Here is a 23,741-nt window from a genome sequence, read left to right as displayed (position 1 = left end):
TTCAGTATTTGAAAACTATTTCAAGTATTTTGTGTCTTTTTAAAATTTAGTTGCATTGTATAAATCTAATCTCCTATTATTCTATTTTGGCTAGAGGCTAAAATTCAACTTCTGATTTCCCATTTTTACCATTTAAAATTTAACTTTTTTTTACTTATTTAGCTTTTAAATTCCATGACAAAAAATGTTTCATCTATATGCATAAGGTTACCAAAATTTTTTATTTATCTAACTTCTTTTAATATACATTATGTGCATTTATAGAAAAAGGCAACAGGCAAATACTAACGGATAATGCAAAACACATTTTTATGTCTTCTAAATCTGTTTGATAATGATATGTGACAAAACTTGTTACAAGCCATAATGCTTTCATTACCTGTCAGGAAAAAAAGATTATATTAGCATCCCTTTATGCTTTGTGTGCTAAGTCACTTCAGTGTCTCCAACTCTCTGTGACCCTATGGATTGCCGTCAACCAGACTCCTCTGTCCATGGGATTCTCCAGGCAAGAATACTGCAGTGGGTTGCCATGCCCTCCTCCAGGGGATCTTCCTGCCTCATGGACTGAACCTGGGTCTCATGTCTCCTATACTGGGAGGTGGGTTCTTTACCACTGGTGCCACCTGGGAAGCTCCCTTATGCTTTAATACAAACGTATTCCACTAAGACAAATTAATTTATTTCTTGAAATAATTATTAGTATTTTACACTTACTAAATGTATCCTTAAAATCTTTCATCACCTGGAAGGAAAAAGTTAGTAATCCAGCTAGACTTCTTTTTTAGTTTAGTAAATACTTTCATCTCAAAAGTTAAAATTGAGCAGGAGTGCTATATACAAGGTATAGTTTAAATCTCTGGGACAAGAGACTACAAGAGGTAAATAAGCCAGCTGCCCTCTTAATCTTATACCACTAAAAATGTAGATCACAGCATGTTAACATTCACATATTGTCAGAGGTGTATATTCTTTTGACAATTAACCTTCCTGTTTTTAAAAATTTTTTTTTATTTTATAGCGGGTCAATAATATAAAAGTATTACACACAGCACAAAAAAGAATTAAAGGAAGTTAATGATATAAACCACAGAACAAAATAAACCATACCTCATTTAGGAGGAGAAAAAATGGACTAATACTGTAATACTTAGTATAATATGAAATTTTCACTAATTATTAAGTGGAATTATATTGACTGAAACATTATAGTATAAATTTTATGCTGTTAATTAATGAAATAATCAGCAGATACGCAGTTCTGGTTGAGTCTTATAAACTCTTAAAAGTTTTCTTAGGTAAAATTAACTATAAAACATCAACCAGAGTAGAGATTAGTTAGAAGTATAAAAGAATAATGCAATAGATAGAATGTGATCTGTGCAATTCAAAATCTGAAAATTTTCTTATCAAATGTAGAAGTAATAAATAATAGTTATACTTGACTTCACCAAGTTAACAAAATAATTACTAACCAACTTTGTGTTTTATTAGTCAATTGCTTAGAAACACAAAACACCAATTAAACTTACTTTCTCCATAAAAATAGAAGGTATATCAAACTCTTTAATCATTAAACATCCAAAAAAATTTGGACGGCAACTGTCAACCAAAAATATTGTTTAGAAAGGATGATTAAAAAACATACATAACCTATTTTTTTGCACAATTTTTTCATGAAAAAGGGCACTTAGTGTATAGCTAAAGCTTTCATAAAATAAAGATTCTGTTGGCTTTCCTTTTAGGTGGACGACATAGTGTACAGTTTTTAATATAAAAATATAAATATATTTGACAGAAAAGATGAAATAGTGATTGGTATAAAATCCCATCACCCTTTGACTGAAAAACATTTTTTTTCCCAGAGGTTATGAAAACAATACTGATTTCATGTAGTTCTGTGTTGTCAGAACCTTCCCAAATTACAAAACATCAAAGTATTCACTGAAATTTCAAAAGTGTGCCCGCAGTCTTTTGTTTTCTTCTCGTAGTCTTTCAATTTCTGCCACTAAACCTTCATTCACTGAGTATCTTTCCAACAAAGAGTGCATTTCATTCTAGAAAAGGGGGAAAAAATTTTTTTTAATTACTGGCATTTCACATTTATTTGACATTGTTTTACACATTTTCAGCTATCATTTTTCTCATGTTCAGTTAACTGAGTAATTTTTTTTTCAATTTAACCACCCTTACTACTTTGCTAATATAAATGAAAGAGCACTGGTAAAATTTACATATTTGGAAAGTTTACATTTCCACATTTGGAAAGGTTTTTGTTTACTTACTGCCAAAAAAAAAAAAAGCTGTGAAAAAAGTAGCCTTAACTATCATAGGTTATAAAGAAGGGTGACTAGCTAAAATCTATTTTATTTACTAAATTTCTAAAACGCTCTTTTATTTCTTAGCAATTAGATATAACTAAGTAAGAATACGTCACCCTTTCATGGACTTTTTAGATCCACAGCTATGCTCACTTACAATAAAACATGTCAATACATACCAATTGCATATGAAACTGTTTAATCATCTCCACTTGCAAATTCACAATGTCCCTATGGCATGCTTCTCTAGGGGAAAACATATAATATTTATTAGAATTAGAACAGTTTTACCAATTCTAGAATCACTCAAGAAAATGACTATACTCTTATTATTTCATGTTACTATTAACAATTATTATAATAGTAAAAATACCACCGCACCTAGTATTTATTTACTATGTGCTAGGCTCTGTGTCTTCTACTTCAGATGTAAGAACTCATTTAATCTTAGAATTACTACCTCTATTTTACACATGTAACTGAATCACAGAGAAGTTGTAACTCAACCAAAGTCACACAACTAGTATATGTTAGAGCTAGGATATAAACCCAGCTGTCTACCTCCGGAACTCCCATTACACTACATTCCTTAATATAGAAATCATCATTAAGGAAAATATATAGGTTTATATTACAATGAAATACAGACAATGCTCTAGGTTACAATGTTTAACTATTATCAACGTTTAAGCTATTAAAAAAAAAAAAAAACTTCCAGCATAATGCAAAGAGCCTATTTATAACAGAGGTTTACTCAGTAAAATGCAATTAAGTCATGCCTGCAAAACCGTAACAGTGGGAACTCCCAGGTGGCCCGGTGGTTAGGACTCTGGGCTTTCAGTTCCATGGCTAGGGTTCAATCCCTGGTTTAGGAACTAAGATCCCACAAGCCATGTTGCATGGCCAAAAAGAAAGAGAAGACATAAAAATTATGAAATGTAACAATAAAAGGAATATCTGTGTGTCACCTGCCACAGAAATTATGGGCTAGAACATAATGAAAATCACACAAGCTTCCTGTGGTGCTCCTCACTTAACTCTTGAGAGAAGCCCAAGAAAGAAGTCACTACTCTCTGGAATTTGTTTGAGCAAAGAAATGTTTTCTAAAAAGTATATATGTATTTATATATTTTTGCATAACATATAATCTGTAGTCAATGTATTTTTGTTATGCTTGCTTTTGAGCATTACAAAAAGGGTACCATATCCTATGTAGCCTTGAGTAGTATACAGTTAAAAATAATCCATGTTTTCAAGGTCATATTCTATTTATCTATAATTCATTGATCTGTACTAGTGTACATTCTTCTGTCAAATTGAACTGTTTTTTAAGTGTTTATTATTAAAATGTTGTAACAATAATGTATATGTCTTCCAACCCACATGTGCCAATTTCTGTAGATAATATATCCAAGATGTGCTGAGTCACAGGTATGATCGAAAGGTACACTGTTCAAACTTACAAAATAATAGAAATTATTTTCCGAAGTTGTAGTATTAATGGACATGCTCATCATCAGAATAAAAAGAGTTCCTCTAGCTCTACATCCCCACCAAGACTTGGTGTTGCCAGACTTTTTACAAATGTGTTTCCATCTACTGGGTGTGAAACGGTAACCAATTCCATTTTCAGTTCTCTGGTTAATTTGCAGGGCTGAGCAGCTTTCCCTATGTTCATATACTATTCTTCAGTGAAATGCTTGTCTGTGTTTTTAAACTATTGTTCTATTGAATATCTTAAAAGAAATTATTCATAACAGTTCTTTACATAATCTAATCCTCTATTGGTTATATGAGTACTGCAAATATCTTTTGTCTTTTCATTATATTAATGGTGTCCTGGATGAACACTTACTACTGACATTCTCAAAGTACTAACCTAATATTAATGTAAATTTACCAATCTATTTTTATAGGTAATGTACCCTCTTATATTTAAGTAACTTTCTAAACCTGAAGTCATATATAAATTCTTCTACAATGCCTAAACTTTTTCCATTTCTATTTAAACTTTTACTCTGTACGGAACTGATTTTTTAAATAACATGGAACAGGGATCTATACATTCCCTCTGTGATATATCACATTTCCACATATATGTATATATGGGATACATTATATGGGATACACATATGCTTCTTTGGGATACATTTGATTCCTTTGCAAAATCTGTCCACTCTGTGCTAATTCTACACTATTTTAATTATAGCTTATCTATCTGACAAACTAGTCCCTTTCAACCTTATTCTTCTCTGGTCCCTTGGTTATTCCCAGATCTTCCATTTTTCATACACATTTTGGAATTATCTCATCATCTCCTTCCAAAAAATCCAGTTGGGATTTGACTGGAATTGTGTTCAACCTTGTAGACCCATTTAAAAGAACTGATAGCTTCACCATATCTTCCCATGTATTTGTTAGTGCTTTCTAATACATTTTTAAATGTTTTTCTACACAGATCTTTACCATCTTTAGATTTATTCCCAAGTATCTTATTTTTTCTATTGCAACAATTACAAGTACTTTTTAAAGTTTCTCTTCTGTTTTCAACTATGACAAACGCTGTATTAAAAATACAAAGAAACAAAAACAAGAAGTGAAGGCATCATAGAACCACTAAGGTAGCCAGGGCTGGTAGTGCTACAGTCTTGTAAACAAGGGGATCTACTAGGTAAGCTTCACAGCTACCTCTGTTCACCTCTTGGTGGTGAGCTGATTCCACAGTACGGGAAAAGAGACGGGGAGGAAAGCAACGGCCCAGAGTCTGAGACAGTCTCACTGGGTTGGGGAGTATTAGAACTCAGAACTCCCAAGGCAGCCAGAGCTGCAAGGTTTCTGGGAAGGGGGTACCAAGTAGAAAGTAAACCTGAAACTGTGCAATTTCCCCTCAAGACATCTTTGACGCCTAAGCTGTGCCTGTACTGAGGTTAGGTGGCAGGAAACCAAACATAAAGTGGCCGCTAAAGAGGAGAAAAGGATTTGGGAGGCCTTGTGATGCTTTAGAATTATAGGTTAAAGTTCAGGACCCACCAAGATAAAAAACCAGAAACAAACTAAAAACCCGGAAGTGATTTGCTTGCCAGAGGAAACTTAAATCTTGAAAGACAACAGAAGCAAACCTGCAGGCTTCTGCTTAGGATGTAAGCTCTCCAACTCTAACAATGAGCACAAGCCAGACAACCTATATAATCAGACATCTGAAAATAAATTCAACTTTGAGAGTACAAAGAAATCTAAGTGAATTTAAATCCAGAAAATGGTGAGTCCCTCCAGAAGAAGAGAGAGCCACAGTTGTTTTCATCCTTGACAGGAGCAGTGAGGAAAGAAAGCTGCCACTGACAGAGTAAGAACTAGATGACACTTCTAGATTTTTAAAGGCCAAGTGAAGACTGCCACAAGCTTAGAATTCCAAGGAGTCCCAGCCAAATGTAAAGTCTCCATTCACTCAACAACTTTTCACCACAGGCCTTCACTGAATGCTCTGTAAAAATTAGGGTCAAAGCAGGAGGGCTCAGAGAGAGCGCCCCTGGGGCACAGATGCACAGAGCCTGGTGAAGACTTAGGGCAGCAGAGGAGAACTGCTGAGTAACCTCCCTGAAGCATGAAGGCCCTCACGGAAAAGGCAGCCTCCAGGCTGAGGGCGAACAGCTAGCAGAGAGCCCCATCTGTAGCTTGTTCTAAGTAAGGTCTGGCTGGCAAGACCTACTAAAGGCTGAAGTAAGAGCAGCCGAATTTACAGAAATCCTCTGAGTCATTCCGGGTCCTCACGGGGTTTCTAAGCAGAGGCTGCCTATGGGTGATGGAGGGGAAGAAGAGTGGAGAGGGGCCCATAGCCGCCCTCACTCCCTAGGTACAGGCACAAAATGCAAGCTGAAAGCTGAAGGCAGGACAGTGATTTCTTTCTAAATTTGCCCCAGTGTACCTGCTCCCTTTCTGTGTTTGCAGCACTGCTTTGTTCCACATTATATTACAGCTGTATCCAGACAATTCTGATATTTTTTCCCTATAAACACATTCCTGAAATAGCTCATATTTTTAAAAACTATGTATGGAAAATAATAGGACAAGATTTTTTAAAATGTGGTATGTGCATATAATGGAATATTATTCAGCCTTAAAACAGAAAGAAATTGTGACATGGTGACAACACGCACAAACCTGGAGGACACAATGCTAAGTGAAATAAGCCAGACACAGAAACACAAATACTGCATAATCCTGTTTGCATGAGATATCTAATAAAATAGTCATGAGATATCTAATAAAACTCATGGAACAAGGAACAGGATTGTGGGTGTTGGGGCTGGGGAGAAGGGGAAACAGGAAGATGCTAATTGAGGAATAGAAAATTTCAGTTACACAAAATGAGTAAGTTCAAGAGGCCTGCTGTGCAACATTGTGTCTGCAGTTAACAATACTATTATACTATACACTTGAAGTTCCAAGAGAGTAGTAGATCTCATAGTAAGTATTCTTACCATAACACTGACATAGAAAAAAAAAAGAAATAACAGAATTTAAAGGAAATGAACTCTGGAAGATCACTCAAAATCTATATAAACTTTGCAACCAGAGTGCTAACAGAAACAATTAAATCCTAATAAAAATACTAGCACAGCTTAAATATTGCATAATCAAAGATTTTACCCTAAAAAAAGTGAGGGTTACCTGATAAAAGGGGAAAGAAGATAAGAGAAAGGACTGAGGCTCTCAAGCATGAAGGCAAAAATAAAATGCCCAAAGATGGGGGGAAAAAAATCACAAAATAAGCACTTCCTAACACATAGCATATAGCCAAATCAAGTTAAGAGGAAGAGAAGAGAAAGAGATGGACATAGATAGGTGGCTTGCACCCTTTACCTGTGTTCATATTCTTTGTTTTGACAGCTGTTACACGAAACAAGAAAACTTCCTCATTATACTATCTTCGCTGCTCTATTTACAAATGAGTTACTTCACATCAAAGAAAAACACATCATAGCAGGACACACTATACCTATCTTAATTAAACTATAAAGTCTTTGTGGGCAGATCACCTGTTTTTGTATCCTCAGTACCAATACATATGAGGCACATTATAAATGTCAAAATGATGTCAGAAAATGAACAACCCAATCAAAAAGTGGGCAAAAGAACTACATAGACATTTCTCCAAAGAAGACATACAGATGGCTAATAAACACATGAAAAGATGCTCAACATCATTCATTATCAGGGAAACGCAAATCAAAACCACAATGATGTATCATCTCACGCCAGTCAGAATGGCCGCTATCAAAGTCTACAAACAATAAATACTGGAGAGGGTGTGGAGAAAAGGGAACCCTCTTACACTGTTGGAGGGAATGCAAATTAGTACAGCCACTATGGAGAACAATGTGGAGATTTCCTTAAAAAAACTGGAAACAGAACTGCCATACAACCCAGCAATCCCACTGCTAGGCATACACACCGAGGAAACCAGAATTGAAAGAGACACATGTACCCCAATGGTCATCGCAGCACTGTTTACAATAGCCAGGACATGGAAGCAACCCAGATGTCCATCGGCAGATGAAAGGATAAGGAAGCTGTGGGTACACAATGGAATATTACTCAGCTATAAAAAGGAACGCATTTAAGTCCATTCTGATGAGGTAGATGAAACTGGAGCCTATTATACAGAGTGAAGCAGAAAGAGAAACACCAATAAAGTATATTAACACATATATGTGGAATTTAGAAAGACTGTAACCACGACCCTATGTGCAAGACAACAAAAGAGACACAGATATAAAGAACAGACTTTTGGACTATGTGGGAGAAGGCGAGGATGGGATGATTTGAGAGAATACCACTGAAACATGTATAGTACCATATGTAAAACAGATGACCAGTGCAAGTTTGATGCATGAAGCAGGGCACTCAAAGCCAGTGATCTGGGACAACCCAGAGGGATGCGGTAGGGAGGGAGGTGGAGGGGGGTTCAGGACGGGGGGACACATGTGCACCCGTGACTGATTCATGTTGCTGCTGCTGTTGCTGCTAAGTCACTTCAGTCGTGTCCGACTCTGTGTGACCCCATAGACGGCAGCCCACCAGGCACCCCCATCCCTGGGATTCTCCAGGCAAGAACACTGGAGTGAGTTGTCTCCAATGTATGCATCCATGCTTAGTCGCCTCAGTTGTGTCCAACTCTGTGTGACCCCACGGACAGCAGCCCACCAGGCTCCTCTGTCCACGGAATTCTCTACATAAGAGTACTGGAGTGGGTTGCCATTTCCTTCTCCGGGACTCATGTTGATGTATGGCAAAAACCACCATGATACTATAAAGTAATTATCCTCCCATTTTAATTAATTAATTTAAAAAGTCAAATTGATTATTTTTCTTTAAAAATATATTTAACATTTAAATTTTTTTAAAACATTTTTAACATTAAAAAGAAACATGTAACAACAAAAACTACACATCTTGTCCAACATTCTTGCTCATGATATCCCAAATCTGAGCAAGAGTACTAAGTAAAGGTCAGAAAGGGAAAAAAAAACGCAAAAAGATTCTGATAATTGAAAAGAGCTTTCAAAATATATTGAGAACACAGGTAAAAGGAACCAACATTCTAGAACATTCTTACAATGTTCAAAATTCAGAATGAGAAGACAAGGGCAGATCCAGGCAAGAACTTTTTAAAATTATGTGTTAATATTCTGTGTGTGTGTTATTTGCTCAGTTGAGTCCAACTCTCTGCGATCCCATCAACTGTAGCCCCCCAGGCTCTTCCATCCATGAAATTCTCTAGGCAAGAATACTGGAGTGGGTAGCCGTTCCCTTCTCCAGGGGTTCTTCCTGATCCAGTGATGGAACCTAGGTCTCCTGTGCTGGGGTCAGATTGTTTACCATCTGAGCCACCAGGTATATTCTGACACATTCTATTTGAAAATATTCAAAATTCCTTTAAAAATGTCTTTCTCTACCACATTACTGCACATAGCATAGTTAACAGGCGGTCTATGAATACTGTAGGAATCCCATTTGAGCCCATCAGAATCTGCCCACATTTTAATGATAAAAAAATCCACAGTGGCAGCCAGCCGCCACACTGTCAAGTCCTCTGATAACTGCCCCAGGGAAACGTGCCTTTCCTTGGCTGGTATAAAATAAACTCGGCACTTAAAGATTCACAAAACCCATCGTGTCTTCTACGTTTTTACATGTCCCAGAACCTATGCAAAAGTAGTCACCACCACCATTACTCATAGGTACGGTTTTACACCTAACAAAAATAAGCTAGTCAAAGTCTACACAGAAAGAGTAATTTCCCAATTACCTAAAGTCATCCAGGGTTTCCTGTATCATGTTCTGAATAAAACGGATCTGAACAGATGACAACGGTGCATTTGGCCGACTATTTCCAATGGTATCAACGATTTTTTCTGATAGTGAACTAGCAACTCCAGCAGTGACAGAGGATGCTATCTTCGGATCTGAAATAAAAATTTGAGAAAATATTAATAGTCAGCTTGGACTAAGAGACATCAAATACTTCTAAATATGATTCAGCATGAGAAAGCCTGAAAAACTGGCAACCTCCCCTCCCCACCAAAAAAAAAAAAAAAAACAGTGCTCCTATGACATTTAGAAAAATTCACTGTCTGGAATACAAGTCTTGGAAACTTTCTATGACATTATTTCTAATAGTCATTCATATATATATATATATAAATTGCCAACTGTCTAATGTAATAACATCTGACAGAGGAATTAAGTCTTAAAGGATCTCTGAACCATTTTCTCTTACAAAAAATGAATGTGACCAGCTGCTGGATAAACCAAGACTATTAGAAACAAACAGAAGGGACACAGGAGTAAAGTAGTTCTCAGGCAAAGCCCTAGAGTTTAAGCTAATGCAATATATCCACAGAAACCTCAAAATACAGATATCTATATAAAAGAGCTCCTTCTATACAAAGAGTTCTTTTGTATAGATAACTCCTATTGCTAAACCTAATATTGCTTTAAATGTGACCAAGTTTTTAGGGTCTCTGCCATGAACTCTATACAGACAGAACTTTAATATGGAAAAAGAAAAAGACATTTTCAGGTAGTTAATGACCCTATATTATATTCCTATCTGTACCACAGTAGACAAGACACTTACATATTGGATTGAAAGTGAAATTCATACCCAAAGAATACCAAGTTAATGTGGCTGAATTTAACCTTTCGTTTTATTGTCTTCTAGTAAGAGAGTCACACACTAGAGAAGTGTCACAAATTTTAAATTCCTTTAACTTTTTCATCTGTGATCACTGACTGTCAATTTATCCTTTACAAGTTAAATAATGGGAGTTTTCAACTTAACACTTAAACATCAGAAGTTTTATGTTCTTACTTGGAGTTGAGGATCCATTGCCTGGAGGTTCATTTATTAACTGGGCTTCAATTTCTTTTTCTGGCTTTTCAAATTTCTCAGGGCTTCTTGTTTGGTTAGATGATGGAGAGGCATTTAGATTTCCAGTTTCAGCACCGGAGATCAACTTTGCAAACTTCACATTTAAAATAAATAATTAATATATAAATTCTGGTTTTATCCAAAGGACCTACTGTAAAGCACACGGAACTCTGTTCAATGTTATATGGCAGCCTGGATGGGAGGGGAGTTTGGGGGAGAATGGATACACGTATATGTACAGCTGAATCCCTTTGCTGTTCACCTAAAACTATCACATTGTTTGTTAATTGGCTATACCCCAATATAAAAGTTAAAAAAATTCTGGTTTTATCCATATTACCCATATAATTTGTATCTACTTTTCTCTATTTTTCCCCAGTAAATAGGGTCAGAAAAAGGAAGAATAGAAAGGAATCTTGAAGGAGAAAAGAAAATGTTGCTAGGACCATGGCAAAATAACTAACTTTACTGGTCAAAAACAATTTTGATGATTCTGATGATGACAAGGAAAAGCTTATTTACTAAGAATCCGCTGTTGAATATCATTTAAGATGGCAATCACAGGCCAAAAAATAAATAAAAAATAAATCCCCAAACTCTCATGGGACAACTAGTCAGGAATATTTGAAAAGTCAGTCAAAAGATTTTCATATTTCTTAAGTATCTTCTCAATACCATTCTAAAAGATAAATATGAAAACAGACATACTAAACAACAGACCCTACTAGATTACAGCAGAAGGTAATGATGATGAGTCACATTCTCAGCACCATCGACTTGCTTTAAGACTTAGGGTAAAAGCACCAATTTGGTGCTTTGTGCTGCAATGGAAATACATTCTAAGAGAATTCAGGGATAAAATATTCTTACAGTTAAATCAAGTATCTTGTCTTAGGGAAAAAACAGTGTAAGATTATACCTGCTGTTACCTCCAACATATCCAAAGACAGATTTCAAAAGTGTTCTTCAGTTTTTAACATGTGACATCAAGATTTAAGAATATTTTCCACCTAGTAAGTGCACAGCACTGTCAATAATTAGGATATATCCAGTGGCAGCTGCCTGCTTTCTAGTGATGAGATGCATTATACTTGCCAGTAATAAACACATGCAGTGAGTTCAATATCATTTACAGGCAGATACCTGCTTGAAGGAGTCTTTAGATTCCTGTTTTCCCAGATACATTTTCTTAGATTCAGCTGTCAGATCATGATTTTCATTTTCTTCTTTCCCAGGAGACCCCATAAAGACATTAAGAGGACTAGAATGCAATACTGAAGTGCTTGAAACTACTGGATTTTTTCTTGGAGGAAACACTGAGTTCAACTGTGGTAGAAAGTCAAGGCCTGAAAAAGAAAAGAAAAAAGCCAGCACTTACATGGACTGTCCCCCAGTCTTGGATATTTAAGAAAAGCACTTAACATAATAGATATGTTAATACAGTAGGAAGACATGGGATCTGGATTCAAAAGACAAGTTCACTTGTCAGCTCTACCCCTTACTTCATTTGAGTTTTTGGGGTAAAAGTTGTAAAACTCTTTGTGACTGTTTAGGTGATCTATAAGTATGAATGATGATACCCACTGCCCTACATGATGAGGTATAAAAGAGATACTGTATGTGAAGATATGATGAAAACAGCAAAGCATGATGACTGTTTTAGTCAATAAAATTTTTTGATAAAACTGTCAATTTGGTATGTATCTGTGGTGGATCTTGGTAGACAGCCTCTAAGATGGCTCCTCAAGATCCCTGCCTCCTCCCAAGGATCGACAGCCTCATATAAACACCTCCCTTAGAATGTGGGTTGGACCTAGGAACTTGCTTCTAACAAAGAGCATATAGCAAAAGTGGTGGATCTCACTTCCAAGATTAAGTTACAAACACACTGTGGCTTCCATCTTTTAAAAAATATTTATTTACTTTGGGCTGTGCTGGGTCTTCATTACTGCACATGTGCTTCTCACTGCAGTGGCTTTTCGTATTGAGGCATACAGACAGGCCCTAAGGCATGGGCTTCAGTAGTTGTGGTACACGGGCTTAGATGCTCCATGGTATGTGCAATCTTCTTGGACCAGGGATCAAACCTTTGTCCCCTGCATTGGCAGGCAGATTCTTAACCACTGGACCACTAGGGAAGTCCTTAGCTTCCATCCTGAGTGCCCTCTCCATCTCACACCAGCTCTGAGTGAAGTCAGCTGCTATGCTGTCAGCTGCCCACATGAGTAAGGACTGATATCTTTAGCCAACAACCACATGAATGAATTTGGAAGCAGATTCTTGCCCAGTCATACCCTGAGATGACTGCAGTCCTGATGACACCCTAGTTAAAGCATCATGAGATACCTGATGCCAAAGGCATCCAGCTAAGCCATGCTTGGATTCTTAATCCACAATTATGACATGATAAATATTTTTTTAAGCTTCAAAATGTTAAGGTAATTTGTTACACAGAAGCAGATAACACAAAATCACTTTTAACGTTGATAAAAAATACTTCTCAATGGTTCTTACCATCTCCTTTGCCTATGGACTCATCAACTCCTTTGTTAACTACAGCATCTAAAATAAAATTAGAAAATAAAATTTAAAAAATAATGCAAAAAAAGCCACAGCAATTTAGGTTTCCTATCCATTCCCAAAAGAGTTCAGAAACTAATGATTTTATGAAGAAAAATCTAAATGAAGGTAAAGCTAGTACTCCTAAGAATTCTCTTTTCATTCTTTTACCTTCGTGCATAGTAGCAAATATGAAAAGATAATTCTATGATATAGAGTCATTTAATGAGACAACAAAGTATACTACAAAAAGCACTGGAGAAGGCTCCAAAGACCTGTAATCCAGGTCTGCCTATATCACTTAACAGCTTTGTGACCTTGGACAAGACTTTAATACAATTATGCTTCAGTTTCTACACCTATATAATGGGGACAATGCCCCGACCACCTCAGAAAATTGTTTTCAGGATCAACTGAAATAATGTAAAAATATTTTTCAAACAATACAATGTTAATTAAGAATATAAGATTTTATCAATATCCTTTCAATGACAGAATATGTTTAAGAATATTTCAATACTGTAATATTATTCATTTATCAAATAACAACCAAAAACTGCTTATCTCAATTTTAATAGATTAACATAAAAATGGGGAAAGGTCATTTAAAAATTCCCCAGAAATTCAAATGGCCAATGAATTGTCACACATGAGTACCACGAGTAGGACTTTCATCCATATCTCCATTCATTCATATCTCATGCATGTGTATATTACATCTAGTAATCATACAACACACATTTTTAGAAGTTACTCATTTTTTCCTAACAAAAGCAAAAGTATTATTTAAAAGATGAAGAAATTGAGGAAAAAAGATTAAGCCTTTTACCTAAGTAGTATTGACTCTTAGAGGTTAAAATTCAAACCTCTTGACAGTGAAAACCAGTACTATATTTAGTATCCACATTTTTTCTTATTAATATCAAACTCTAATAAATGGAAGGGCATATGGCTCAAATCTTAATCATATCTTCTTTAAACAGCAAAAGCAATTAAAAGGGAGTTTACATCCTTTACTTTACCATCAAACACCATTAAAGAAGATTTTATTTATAACTCAAACACTTCCAAAAAGCCCTTTCAATTAAAATATTAAATTCGAATTAAAAACTACTCCAGCGATTCTCATAAACAAAGCTCCCCACTTGGGTACTAAACTCCAACACCTTTCTGATCTCCAGCCCAAGCCACTTCTACCTGCTTTGCCCATATCTTTCCTCTCCTTACCCCTCAACTATGTAGTATGACCTCTCTTCATTCTGAAAGAAAGGAATCCTTCCTCTTTTATTAGATAGAAGTAGGAATTTGGGAAATTTAAGGATTCATTTTCAAGCCAGGGTAAGGTAGAAGACACTCAATAATCCTATACCACTACATATATATATTTATCCTTTCCACTTATGAAATTAGTTGAAGAAAACATTGAAAAACAATTTTAAAGTAAAAAGTTAAATTTTATAAGATCATGAGTTCAGTTCAGTTTAGTCGCTCAGTCATGTCCGACTCTGTGCAACGCCATGAATTGCAGCGTGCCAGGCCTCCCTGTCCATCACCAGCTCCCGAAGTTCACTCAAACTCATGTCCATCGAGTTGGTGATGCCATCCAGCCATCTCATCTTCTGTCGTCCCCTTTTCCTCCTGCCCCCAATCCCTCCCAGCATCAGAGTCTTTTCCAATGAGTCAATTCTTCGCATGAAGTGGCCAAAGTACTGGAATTTCAGCTTTAGCATCATTCCTTCCAATGAACACTGAGGACTGATCTCTTTTAGGATGGACTGCTTGGCTCTCCTCACAGTCCAAGGGTCTTCTCCAACACCACAGTTCAAAAGCATCAATTCTTCAGTGCTCAGCTTTCTTCACAGTCCAACTCACATCCATACGTGACCACAGGAAAAACCATAGCCTTGCACTAGACGGACCTTTGTTGGCAAAGCAATGTCTCTGCTTTTCAATATGCTATCTAGGTTGGTCATAACTTTCCTTCCAAGGAGTAAGTGTCTTTTAATTTCATGGCTGCAGTCACCATCTTCAGTGATTTTGGCACCCCCCAAAATAAAGTATGACACTGTTTCCACTGTTTCCCCATCTATTTGCCATGAAGTGATGGGACCAGATGCCATGATCTTCGTTTTCTGAATGTTGAGTTTTAAGCCAACTTTTTCACTCTCCTCTTTCACTTTCATCAAGAGGCTTTTTAGTTCCTCTTCAAGATCATGAGTAGACATAATAAATTAAACACCCTGATGCTGCTGACATTTAGATTCACTCCTGTTTTTCATTATTATAAATAAACAGTAAACACAAATCTCTGAGGGTTTCTCTGAACATCTTCTAAGTTTAAGAAATGGAATTAACAGGACGAAAATTATGAATATTTACGTCTGCCAAATAATCCTCTAGAAATTTACCCCGTACTGTTGATAAAACTGCTGTTAGTAGTAAGACTATCCCATTAAAGAAAACAGTATGAATATTAGCACCAAAAAAAGTACAGCCAAACCATGTGCCTAGTTCATAGAAAATAAACAACAATGATACCTAATGTTTCTGTTTAAAAACTGTCAAAGGTTTTTTTGTTTCATTTTTTAGGCTTATTTCTTTCTAATGGCAATGCCTACTAGTGACATGGGGCAAGAAGGAGAGAGGGAGTGAGTGGGTGAGTGTGTGTGTGAACACCTACTAGCTATGGAGAGTGAGTAAGTGTGTGTGTATGTTGGGGGTACTTTCATACAGTTAGAATAAAAGATGAGGCAATCTAACCAACCCCCAGCCATATTTCTCCATGAAAACCCTTAATACCAGTTCCTAATAATCAAAGAAACATTTTTTTTTTTTTTATGTTAGGAAGATATTTTCTGCCTATCAAAATACCCAAGATTTGGGGCAGACTTTCTTAGAAATAAATACAAGTAAAAGACTATGGAGGCAGAATTTCCTACAGGAAACTTCAGTGGAAATTAAAAATGCTAACTTGAGAGCTATTTGTTTGGTTCCCATGTGAAAACTATTAGCATATATTTTAGAAAGATAACATTTGAAATCTCAGGGCAAAGGGAAAGATAACACCTCAGGGACTGAGAAAATCAGCAACTGTCATGAATAGCATGAGACTGAAGCTATTATCCACGTCTTTTAGCCAGAATAAAAACATTACGGGCACCAGAGCAAGAGAACATGATCCTCTGATCTGAACAGACTTACCATCTCTGACAGGTGAGAACATGTCACCTAAACTACTTTTTCCAGAATCATCAAGGCCAGAGAAATCCTGATTTTTCCCACTCTCCGTTTCCTTTGATAAAGTATCGGTGTTTATGCTTCGAGGCAGACCTTATAGAAATTGGATATAAAAATAAGTTATTATATTGAAATAAGTTTATCATGAGAAGCTAGGAACTAAAAACTAATGTCTTACCTATATCATTGGTAACACTACAACCAACCAACAGCTCAGTTAACCATCATTTTCATGGAATGAAGGGCTCCTAAAAGCAACTAACTTATTTATATATCACCACTTTTTAAATCTATTTTGATAGAACTTTTCTAAATATTTTATGTATTTTTCTTACACAAAGTATACTGAGCACAGCTTATTTTTGTTAGTGACTGACTCAGGATCATCTACAGTGATTAAAAAATGTCTCTAAGCCATTAAGTACAACACCAAACACACAGCAGTATTCAAATGATGTTAGTTCCCTTTCCCAACTTGCAGTGAATGGATCTCTTCTTTTCCCTTCTTTATCTTTTTCTTCACTAACAGTGGGAACCTAACATTGCTCTTAGCATTACTGACCTTAAAGGCCTTCACTAACCTTAGGACAGCTTCCAGACAGGAAGGAAACCAGAACACCAAACTCATAAAGAACAGTACAGTAGACTAATAATAGAGACACGCAGCTATGAGGAAAGTTTGCTTTCTCTCTCAATATGACTTTAGGGCAGGGATGTTTTAAGAGGAATTCTGCAGGCTCAGTAACCTCTTGCTCATTTCTGGGTGAAGGATTGAGTTCTAGAGAATCAAGAACTTTGATGAAAGCTTGGCACTTGAATCGGTAGCATATTTCTGTCCTTTGTTTTTAAAGGTGTTTTATTTGCCGTCTTGGTCCCAAATGAAACCTGAAAAATCCTGGGATAAAAACAAAGATTCTCTCTGTTCAAAATATTAAAAAATGTCCAAGCCTGGCTAACGAAATAAACCCAACTAATAGTAAGCTCATAAAAAGTTAAAATATGACCAAATATTTGTTTATCATCATCACGGAAGGGTGTTTATACCAAGAGTACAAACAGTTATACAGAGGAAATTTCCTCTCCCTTTTCTAGGTCCTTTAACATGTTTGAATGAGTAACTCTAGCCTCTGGAATTTTATGAAACAGAAGCTTCGTATCATTTGAAAATAGTGTGAAAGTCTAATTTTTCACTTCTTAAATGGCTGCTTCCTACAGAAAAAGAGCACTAGCAACAAGCCTGCAGAGGTTGTTTTCAATAACTAAATCAGGACGCCTTCAGTAGAAAGCCATATGAACTTTTTCAAATTTTAAATTTATTTTACATGATGCTTAAAGTAATAGTAACAATAATGATCGTAATGACAATATTAACAACATTATAATTTATTGGGTGCCTACATCCACCAGGCACTTTTGATACATTTTCTCCAATTTTCACAATAACTCTAAATGTTAAATATTATCTATGGAAGAGAAAAATAAGACTCCAACAAGTGGTTAAGAAAACTGCCTAGCATCATCCATGTAGGAAGGCGACAATTCTAAGACTAAAGCCTGATACATTCTCAATGCTTCAGGGCAGGGGGGAAAGGTACATCTGTGTGTGTGAGCAGAGAGAGGAAAGATGAGGAAGCAGATGTGGCAGAGTTTACAAAATGGTGAATCTGCTCAAGGACATACCAGAGCCCAAGAGTTCTTTGCAGTGTTATTCAAACTTTTCTGTACGTCTGCGATTATTTTAAAATAAAATTAATAAACACAAACTTCTAACTCTTTGGGAGTACACAGTGAGCATTCATTTTGCCAGAAACTGCTAATCAGCGAAGGATTATCATTAAATAATGGCCCTGTAGACCCAAGTCTAGAACATCTAATTAGTGTTGCCATTGTTATATATAACCTTCCTTATTAAAAATTAAATGAAAGACACTGAGACTTCAGCAAGCTTACAATAATGACAGAATCTTTATTTTAGTTTTCATAATATAGTTAATGCAACATTTATTCTTTTAAAGAGACAGCAATAGTATTCATTACTACAAGTTCTTAATTAAGAAACTTATTATTTTCTATATAATTTATAATGATTTTTATGTAAGGATGATACAGATATTCAGAGATAATTTGTAGTGAATATACTTACTATTTGTTTAAAAAAACTATTCTACACTATTAAGATTAACAAATTAAAGTTTTGTTTATACTTGGAAATAGTAAACTCATAGTAAACTGAAAAAGCACCAAGTATTTGTGTTCAAGTTAAGTACTTATCCTGAAAATCAAAAAAGACATGAGTACTTTCAATTCTGATAAGAGTACTTTGGGGACATACTGGTATATCATGCAGACTTTAAAAAATATGTTGAAAGTTGACAGTATAGCATAATTTCTTAAAAACAAAACAGCTTTCAGGAATTTAGGGAATTATTTATTGTAGGTGAAGAGTATTTTCTACAAGAAGTATGGGGAAGCTTATCACCACAATATACCTTTACAAAGTCTAAATGAACTCTTATTTAGGAATTGATAAGATTATCAGAATAGAAATTATTTAAAAATTACAACATTTTCATTCCCTTTAACAAATGACAAATTTACTGCTTAATATGTGCCAGGCACTATTCACCACTTAAATATATTCATTTCACCACCTGATTTACTTTCCATTTTGAAATATGAAGTGAAAGACCCACTAATAGCTTTTTTTTTTAACTAAGAGATCAAATCATAATGAAATCATCAAAGTTTCATATTCTCTATTGATTCAGCTAAAGAGGCAATGAAAAGTCATCTAGTCCATAGCAGTACTTCTGAATGGGCATTATTCTGCTTTCAAGATAATATTTCTTAAAACAGAAGTTCAGCTAAACAGAATAAGTGAAGAATCTTTCATTAATTTTTTTAAAAAGTTAGAGCTAAAGTGGAACTTATCACTTTTTCAATTTTCACTAATAATTTTACCCAAGTCCTCAAGTGAATTGAAATTCTAGTTTCTTGAGAAAAGTGATAACGACATTCATTTGGGGAGGAGACAGGATGGGAACTCCAAATACTCTCTATAAGCACCAGTTACCTGCTTTGTCTTGAGGAGCAACTGCTCCCTTCCCCACAGCAGCTGCCGTGGGCTGGGGCAGAGCTGCGGCAACGGATGCGATGGCTGCTTCTCTGAGCACTCCAGGATTCTGGGCTCCTCCTCCGCCAGCGCTCACATTAACTGTGCGTTTGTTCACAGCTGTGGGCTTATTTGAACAGCCCTTATTCAAACCTGACTGAAATGTAATGGAATATGTAAAAAGCTCAGGTTTCAAATGCTCCATACTACACATTAATATTTTATAAATTCCCTATTCATTTAAAAAATATTTTTTTCCCATAGAAATCTTAAGCTTGCTGATGGATGTGAGTGTCCCTCTGAACCATAAAAGCCTTCTATAGTTTTAAAGAGAGAGAATTGTGAAAAGTACAAAAAAAAAATTAAAGTTTTAAAACTAAGTATCAAAAGGATTTATACTAAAATTATTAAAAATGTTTTGATATGAATGATTCTGAAGCAAAAGTATGACTTCTATACTCTGATCTAGATTTATCTAGTAGAATCAAAAAATGCTGAAAATATCTTACCTTAGAAAGAACAGTGGAGTACTGAAATGCTATACATTGCACAGATGTCTTATGTGCACTGATGGTTTTAATTGGTGATTTCAGCATCCTTAAATCATATTGATATATTTTCCCACGGGAGGATCCAATAGCCAAAGTGGCTCCATCAGGCATGAAATCCACCGCAGTCAGGGGAGCATCAGCCACTAAAGTTTTCACGAGCCTTTGGAAAGGACAGCAAAGTATATATAGATATGTGGATGTGTGCGTATAAGCCTATACAACATAAATAACTGTAAACAAAAACCAAAGTTACTTGGAATTCAACAAAGTTATTTACTTAGAATATCCATCTCAAATACCTGCTTAAAGCAGAAGTTTAGAATTAGATCTAGAGGTATTTCTAATATAAGGAACTGCTAAGCACTCCATCCTATTTCTCTATTCACTTCTAACAGATACATTCTATACTTTCTAGAAACAGGACTTATTTCTTGAGTAATTATTATTTTGGCAGTAAATATGACTCCACAAGTAAGGGCTCTATAGCCTCAGAGTTCTAGAGAAGGGAATGGCAACCCACTCCAATATTCTTGCCTGGAGAATTCCATGGACAGAGGAGCCTGGTGGGCTATAGTTCTTGGGTCACACAGAGTCAGACGTGACTGAGCAAATAACACACATACACACACAACCTCAGGGGTAAGGAGACTCGAAGTATCTCCTTTCCATTTAGGGACCTGCTTAGGCCTCAAGAGGACGGTGACCTTTGACAAGGAAGCAGCTGCTACTTTGCTCTTAGTTCTGCATCTCTTAACCCAAAAGCTTGAACTCATGAGGCTTAACTGCTGGAAGCTAAGCTGGGCTCCTGGCTAGGCTGTCTGGTATATGAGAGGAATGGCTTACTATTAGGGTTCTCAGTAAATCAGCTCAAAATAAAAGAATAACGAAGAATAAGGGAAAAAACTAAAAAGAAGAGTGAAATAAGTAACAGTAAACTTTAAAAGGGGGCTTACAGTAGGTCCTTCCCTAGTAGTATTATTACATCATTTCTAGTTCTCTTCACAGGATCTTCAGATACTGGTAGGTGTCTTGAATATACCTCCAGCACTCTTGAGGCTTTTTTGTTTTTTTAAGCTAACCAAGCACACTTATAACTGTAAGAAGGACAAGAAGGCATAACAGCCCTAGCTACTTAGAGAATCACATACCCTTTAGCGCTATATTAGGGGTTCTCAACTGGGGATAATTTTGCTACCTTTGCTAATTTGAGGAGGACTATTAACATCTATTAGATGGGTGCCAACATAACTGTGGTTTCAGACCATGATTTTTAAATCATTATAACTAGGCTCAAACACATCCTTTTTTAAAATTAAAATAGGAACCATTCAAATCAACACATTTTTGCCAACAACAAGTAACTTTATCCCTGGGGCCTAAAAATCCATGCTTCAGGCAGGATTCAGCTAACTCTTGGAAAGCAATTTTGCATCCTGCTGGTTGCGGAAGCGTTTTCCCTGCAACAAGTTGTCAAGATGATTGAAGAAGTGGTAGTCAGTAGGCAAGAGGTCAGGCGAATATGGCAGATGAGGCAAAACTCTGTAGCCCTATTCGTCCAACTTGTGAAGCGTTGGTTGTGTAACGTGTGGTGGGGTGTTGCCATGGAGAATTGGGCCCATTCTGTTGACCAATGCCGGCTGCAGGCATTGCAGTTTTTGGTGCATCTCATTGATTTACTGAGCATACTTCTCAGATGTAATGGTTTCACTAAGATACAGAAAGCTGTAGTGGATTTGGACCACCAAATAGTGACCACGACCTTTTATGGTGCAAGTTTGGCTTTGGGAAATGCTTTGGAGCTTCCTCTTGGTCCAATCACTGAGCTGGTCGTCACTGGTTGCTGTATAAAACCCACTTTTCATTGCACATCACTATCCAAACAAGAAATGGTTTGTTGCTGTTGCATAGAGTAAAAGAAGATGAGACTTCAAAATGATTTTTTTAATTTTCAGTCAGCTCATAAGGAACCCACTTACCAAGCTTTTTCAGCTTTTCAATTTGCTTCAAATGTCGAGGAATCATACAATAGTCATCACTGAATTCTTTGGCAACTTCTCAGGTAGTTGTAAGAGGATCAGCTTCAATGATGCTCTCAGTTGGTCGTTGTCAACTTCTGATGGCTGGCCACTACACTCCTCAGTCTTCAAGGCTCCTGTCTCCTTGCAAAACTTCTTGAACCACCACTGCACTGTATATTTGTTAGCAGTTCCTGAGCCAGATGCATTGCTGATGTTGTGAGTCGTCTCTGATGCTTTCTGACCCATTTTAAACTCGAATAAGAAAATCACTCAAATTTGCTTTTTGTCTAACATCATTTTCATGTAAAGTGTAAAAGTGTTAGTCACTCAGTCAAGTCCAGCTCTTTGTAACCCCACGGACTATAGCCCACCAGGCTTCTCTGTCCATGGAATTCTCCAGGCAAGAATACTGAAGTGAGTAGCCATTCCCTTCTCCAGGAGACCTTCTCAATCCAGGGATCAAACCCAGGTCTCCTGCACTGCAGGCAGATTCTTTACCACCTGAGCCACCAAGGAAGCCCAACATCATTTCCATAGTCTAAAATAAATATAAAACAGACAGCAAGGATTTCTCTGGTGGTCTAGTGGCTAAGACACCATGCTCCCAATTCAGGGGGCAGGGTTTTGATCCCTGGTCAGGGAACTAGATCTCACATGCTACAACTAAGACCCGGCAAAGTCAAATAAATAAATAAAAATAAATAATATTTTTTAAAAAACAGCAAGTAATCAGTTCACTTTAGTTGCTCAGTCGTGTATGACTCTTTGCAACCCCATGAACCACAGCACGCCAGGCCTCGCTGTCCATCACCAACTGCCGGAGTCCACCCAAACGCATGTCCATCGAGTTGGTGATGCCATCCAACCATCTCATCCTCTGTCGTCCCCTTCTCCTCCTGCCCTCAATCTTTCCCAGCATCAGGGTCTTTTCAAATGAGTCAGCTTTTCACATCAGGTGGCCTAAGTATTGGAGTTTCAGCTTCAACATTAGTCCTTCCAATGAACACCCAGGACTGATCTCCTTTAGGATGGACTAGTTGGATCTCCTTGCAGTCCAAGGGACTCTCAAGAGTCTTCTCCAACACCACGGTTCAAAAGCATCAATTCTTCGGTGCTCAGCTTTCTTTATAGTCCAACTCGCACATCCATACATGACCACCAGAAAAACCATAGCCTTGACTAGATGGACCGTGGTTGGTAAAGTAATGTCTATGCTTTTTAATCGGAGGAGACAATGGCATCCCACTCCAGTACTCTTGCCTGGAAAATCCCATGGATGGAGAAGCCTGGTGGGCTGCAGTCCATGGGGTCACTAAGGGTTGGACACGACTGAGCGACTTCACTTTCACTTTTCACTTGCATGCATTGGAGAAGGAAACAGCAACCCACTTCAGTGTTCTTGCCTGGAGAATCCCAGGGATGGGGGAGCCTGGTGGGCTGCCGTCTATGGGTTGCACAGAGTCAGACACGACTGAAGTGAATTAGCAGCTGCTTTTTAATATGCTGTCT

At 36.7% G+C, this 23,741-nt stretch overlaps 1 protein-coding gene across 1 annotated transcript in view; it reads right to left on the bottom strand.

Annotated features, from left to right (window-relative positions):
- Positions 1–268: 268 nt before the first annotated feature.
- The window catches only part of NEDD1 (NEDD1 gamma-tubulin ring complex targeting factor), a 45,687-nt gene continuing 22,214 nt past the window's right edge, over positions 269–23,741 (bottom strand). The window contains exons 7-15 of the mRNA XM_068970860.1: positions 20,173–20,374; positions 19,625–19,820; positions 16,516–16,644; positions 13,270–13,317; positions 11,899–12,101; positions 10,696–10,849; positions 9,631–9,787; positions 2,501–2,567; positions 269–2,057 (exon numbers count right to left, since the gene is read on the bottom strand). Coding sequence (XP_068826961.1) covers positions 1,953–2,057; positions 2,501–2,567; positions 9,631–9,787; positions 10,696–10,849; positions 11,899–12,101; positions 13,270–13,317; positions 16,516–16,644; positions 19,625–19,820; positions 20,173–20,374 — 1,261 coding nt within the window. The 3' untranslated portion in view covers positions 269–1,952. The remainder of the gene's footprint in view (positions 2,058–2,500; positions 2,568–9,630; positions 9,788–10,695; positions 10,850–11,898; positions 12,102–13,269; positions 13,318–16,515; positions 16,645–19,624; positions 19,821–20,172; positions 20,375–23,741) is intronic.

This window comes from Capricornis sumatraensis, chromosome 4 (assembly GCF_032405125.1).
Source record: "Capricornis sumatraensis isolate serow.1 chromosome 4, serow.2, whole genome shotgun sequence".
Taxonomy (NCBI): domain Eukaryota; kingdom Metazoa; phylum Chordata; class Mammalia; order Artiodactyla; family Bovidae; genus Capricornis; species Capricornis sumatraensis.
Note: the sequence above shows the minus strand (reverse complement) of the source record. Positions and strands in the feature narration are given on the sequence as shown.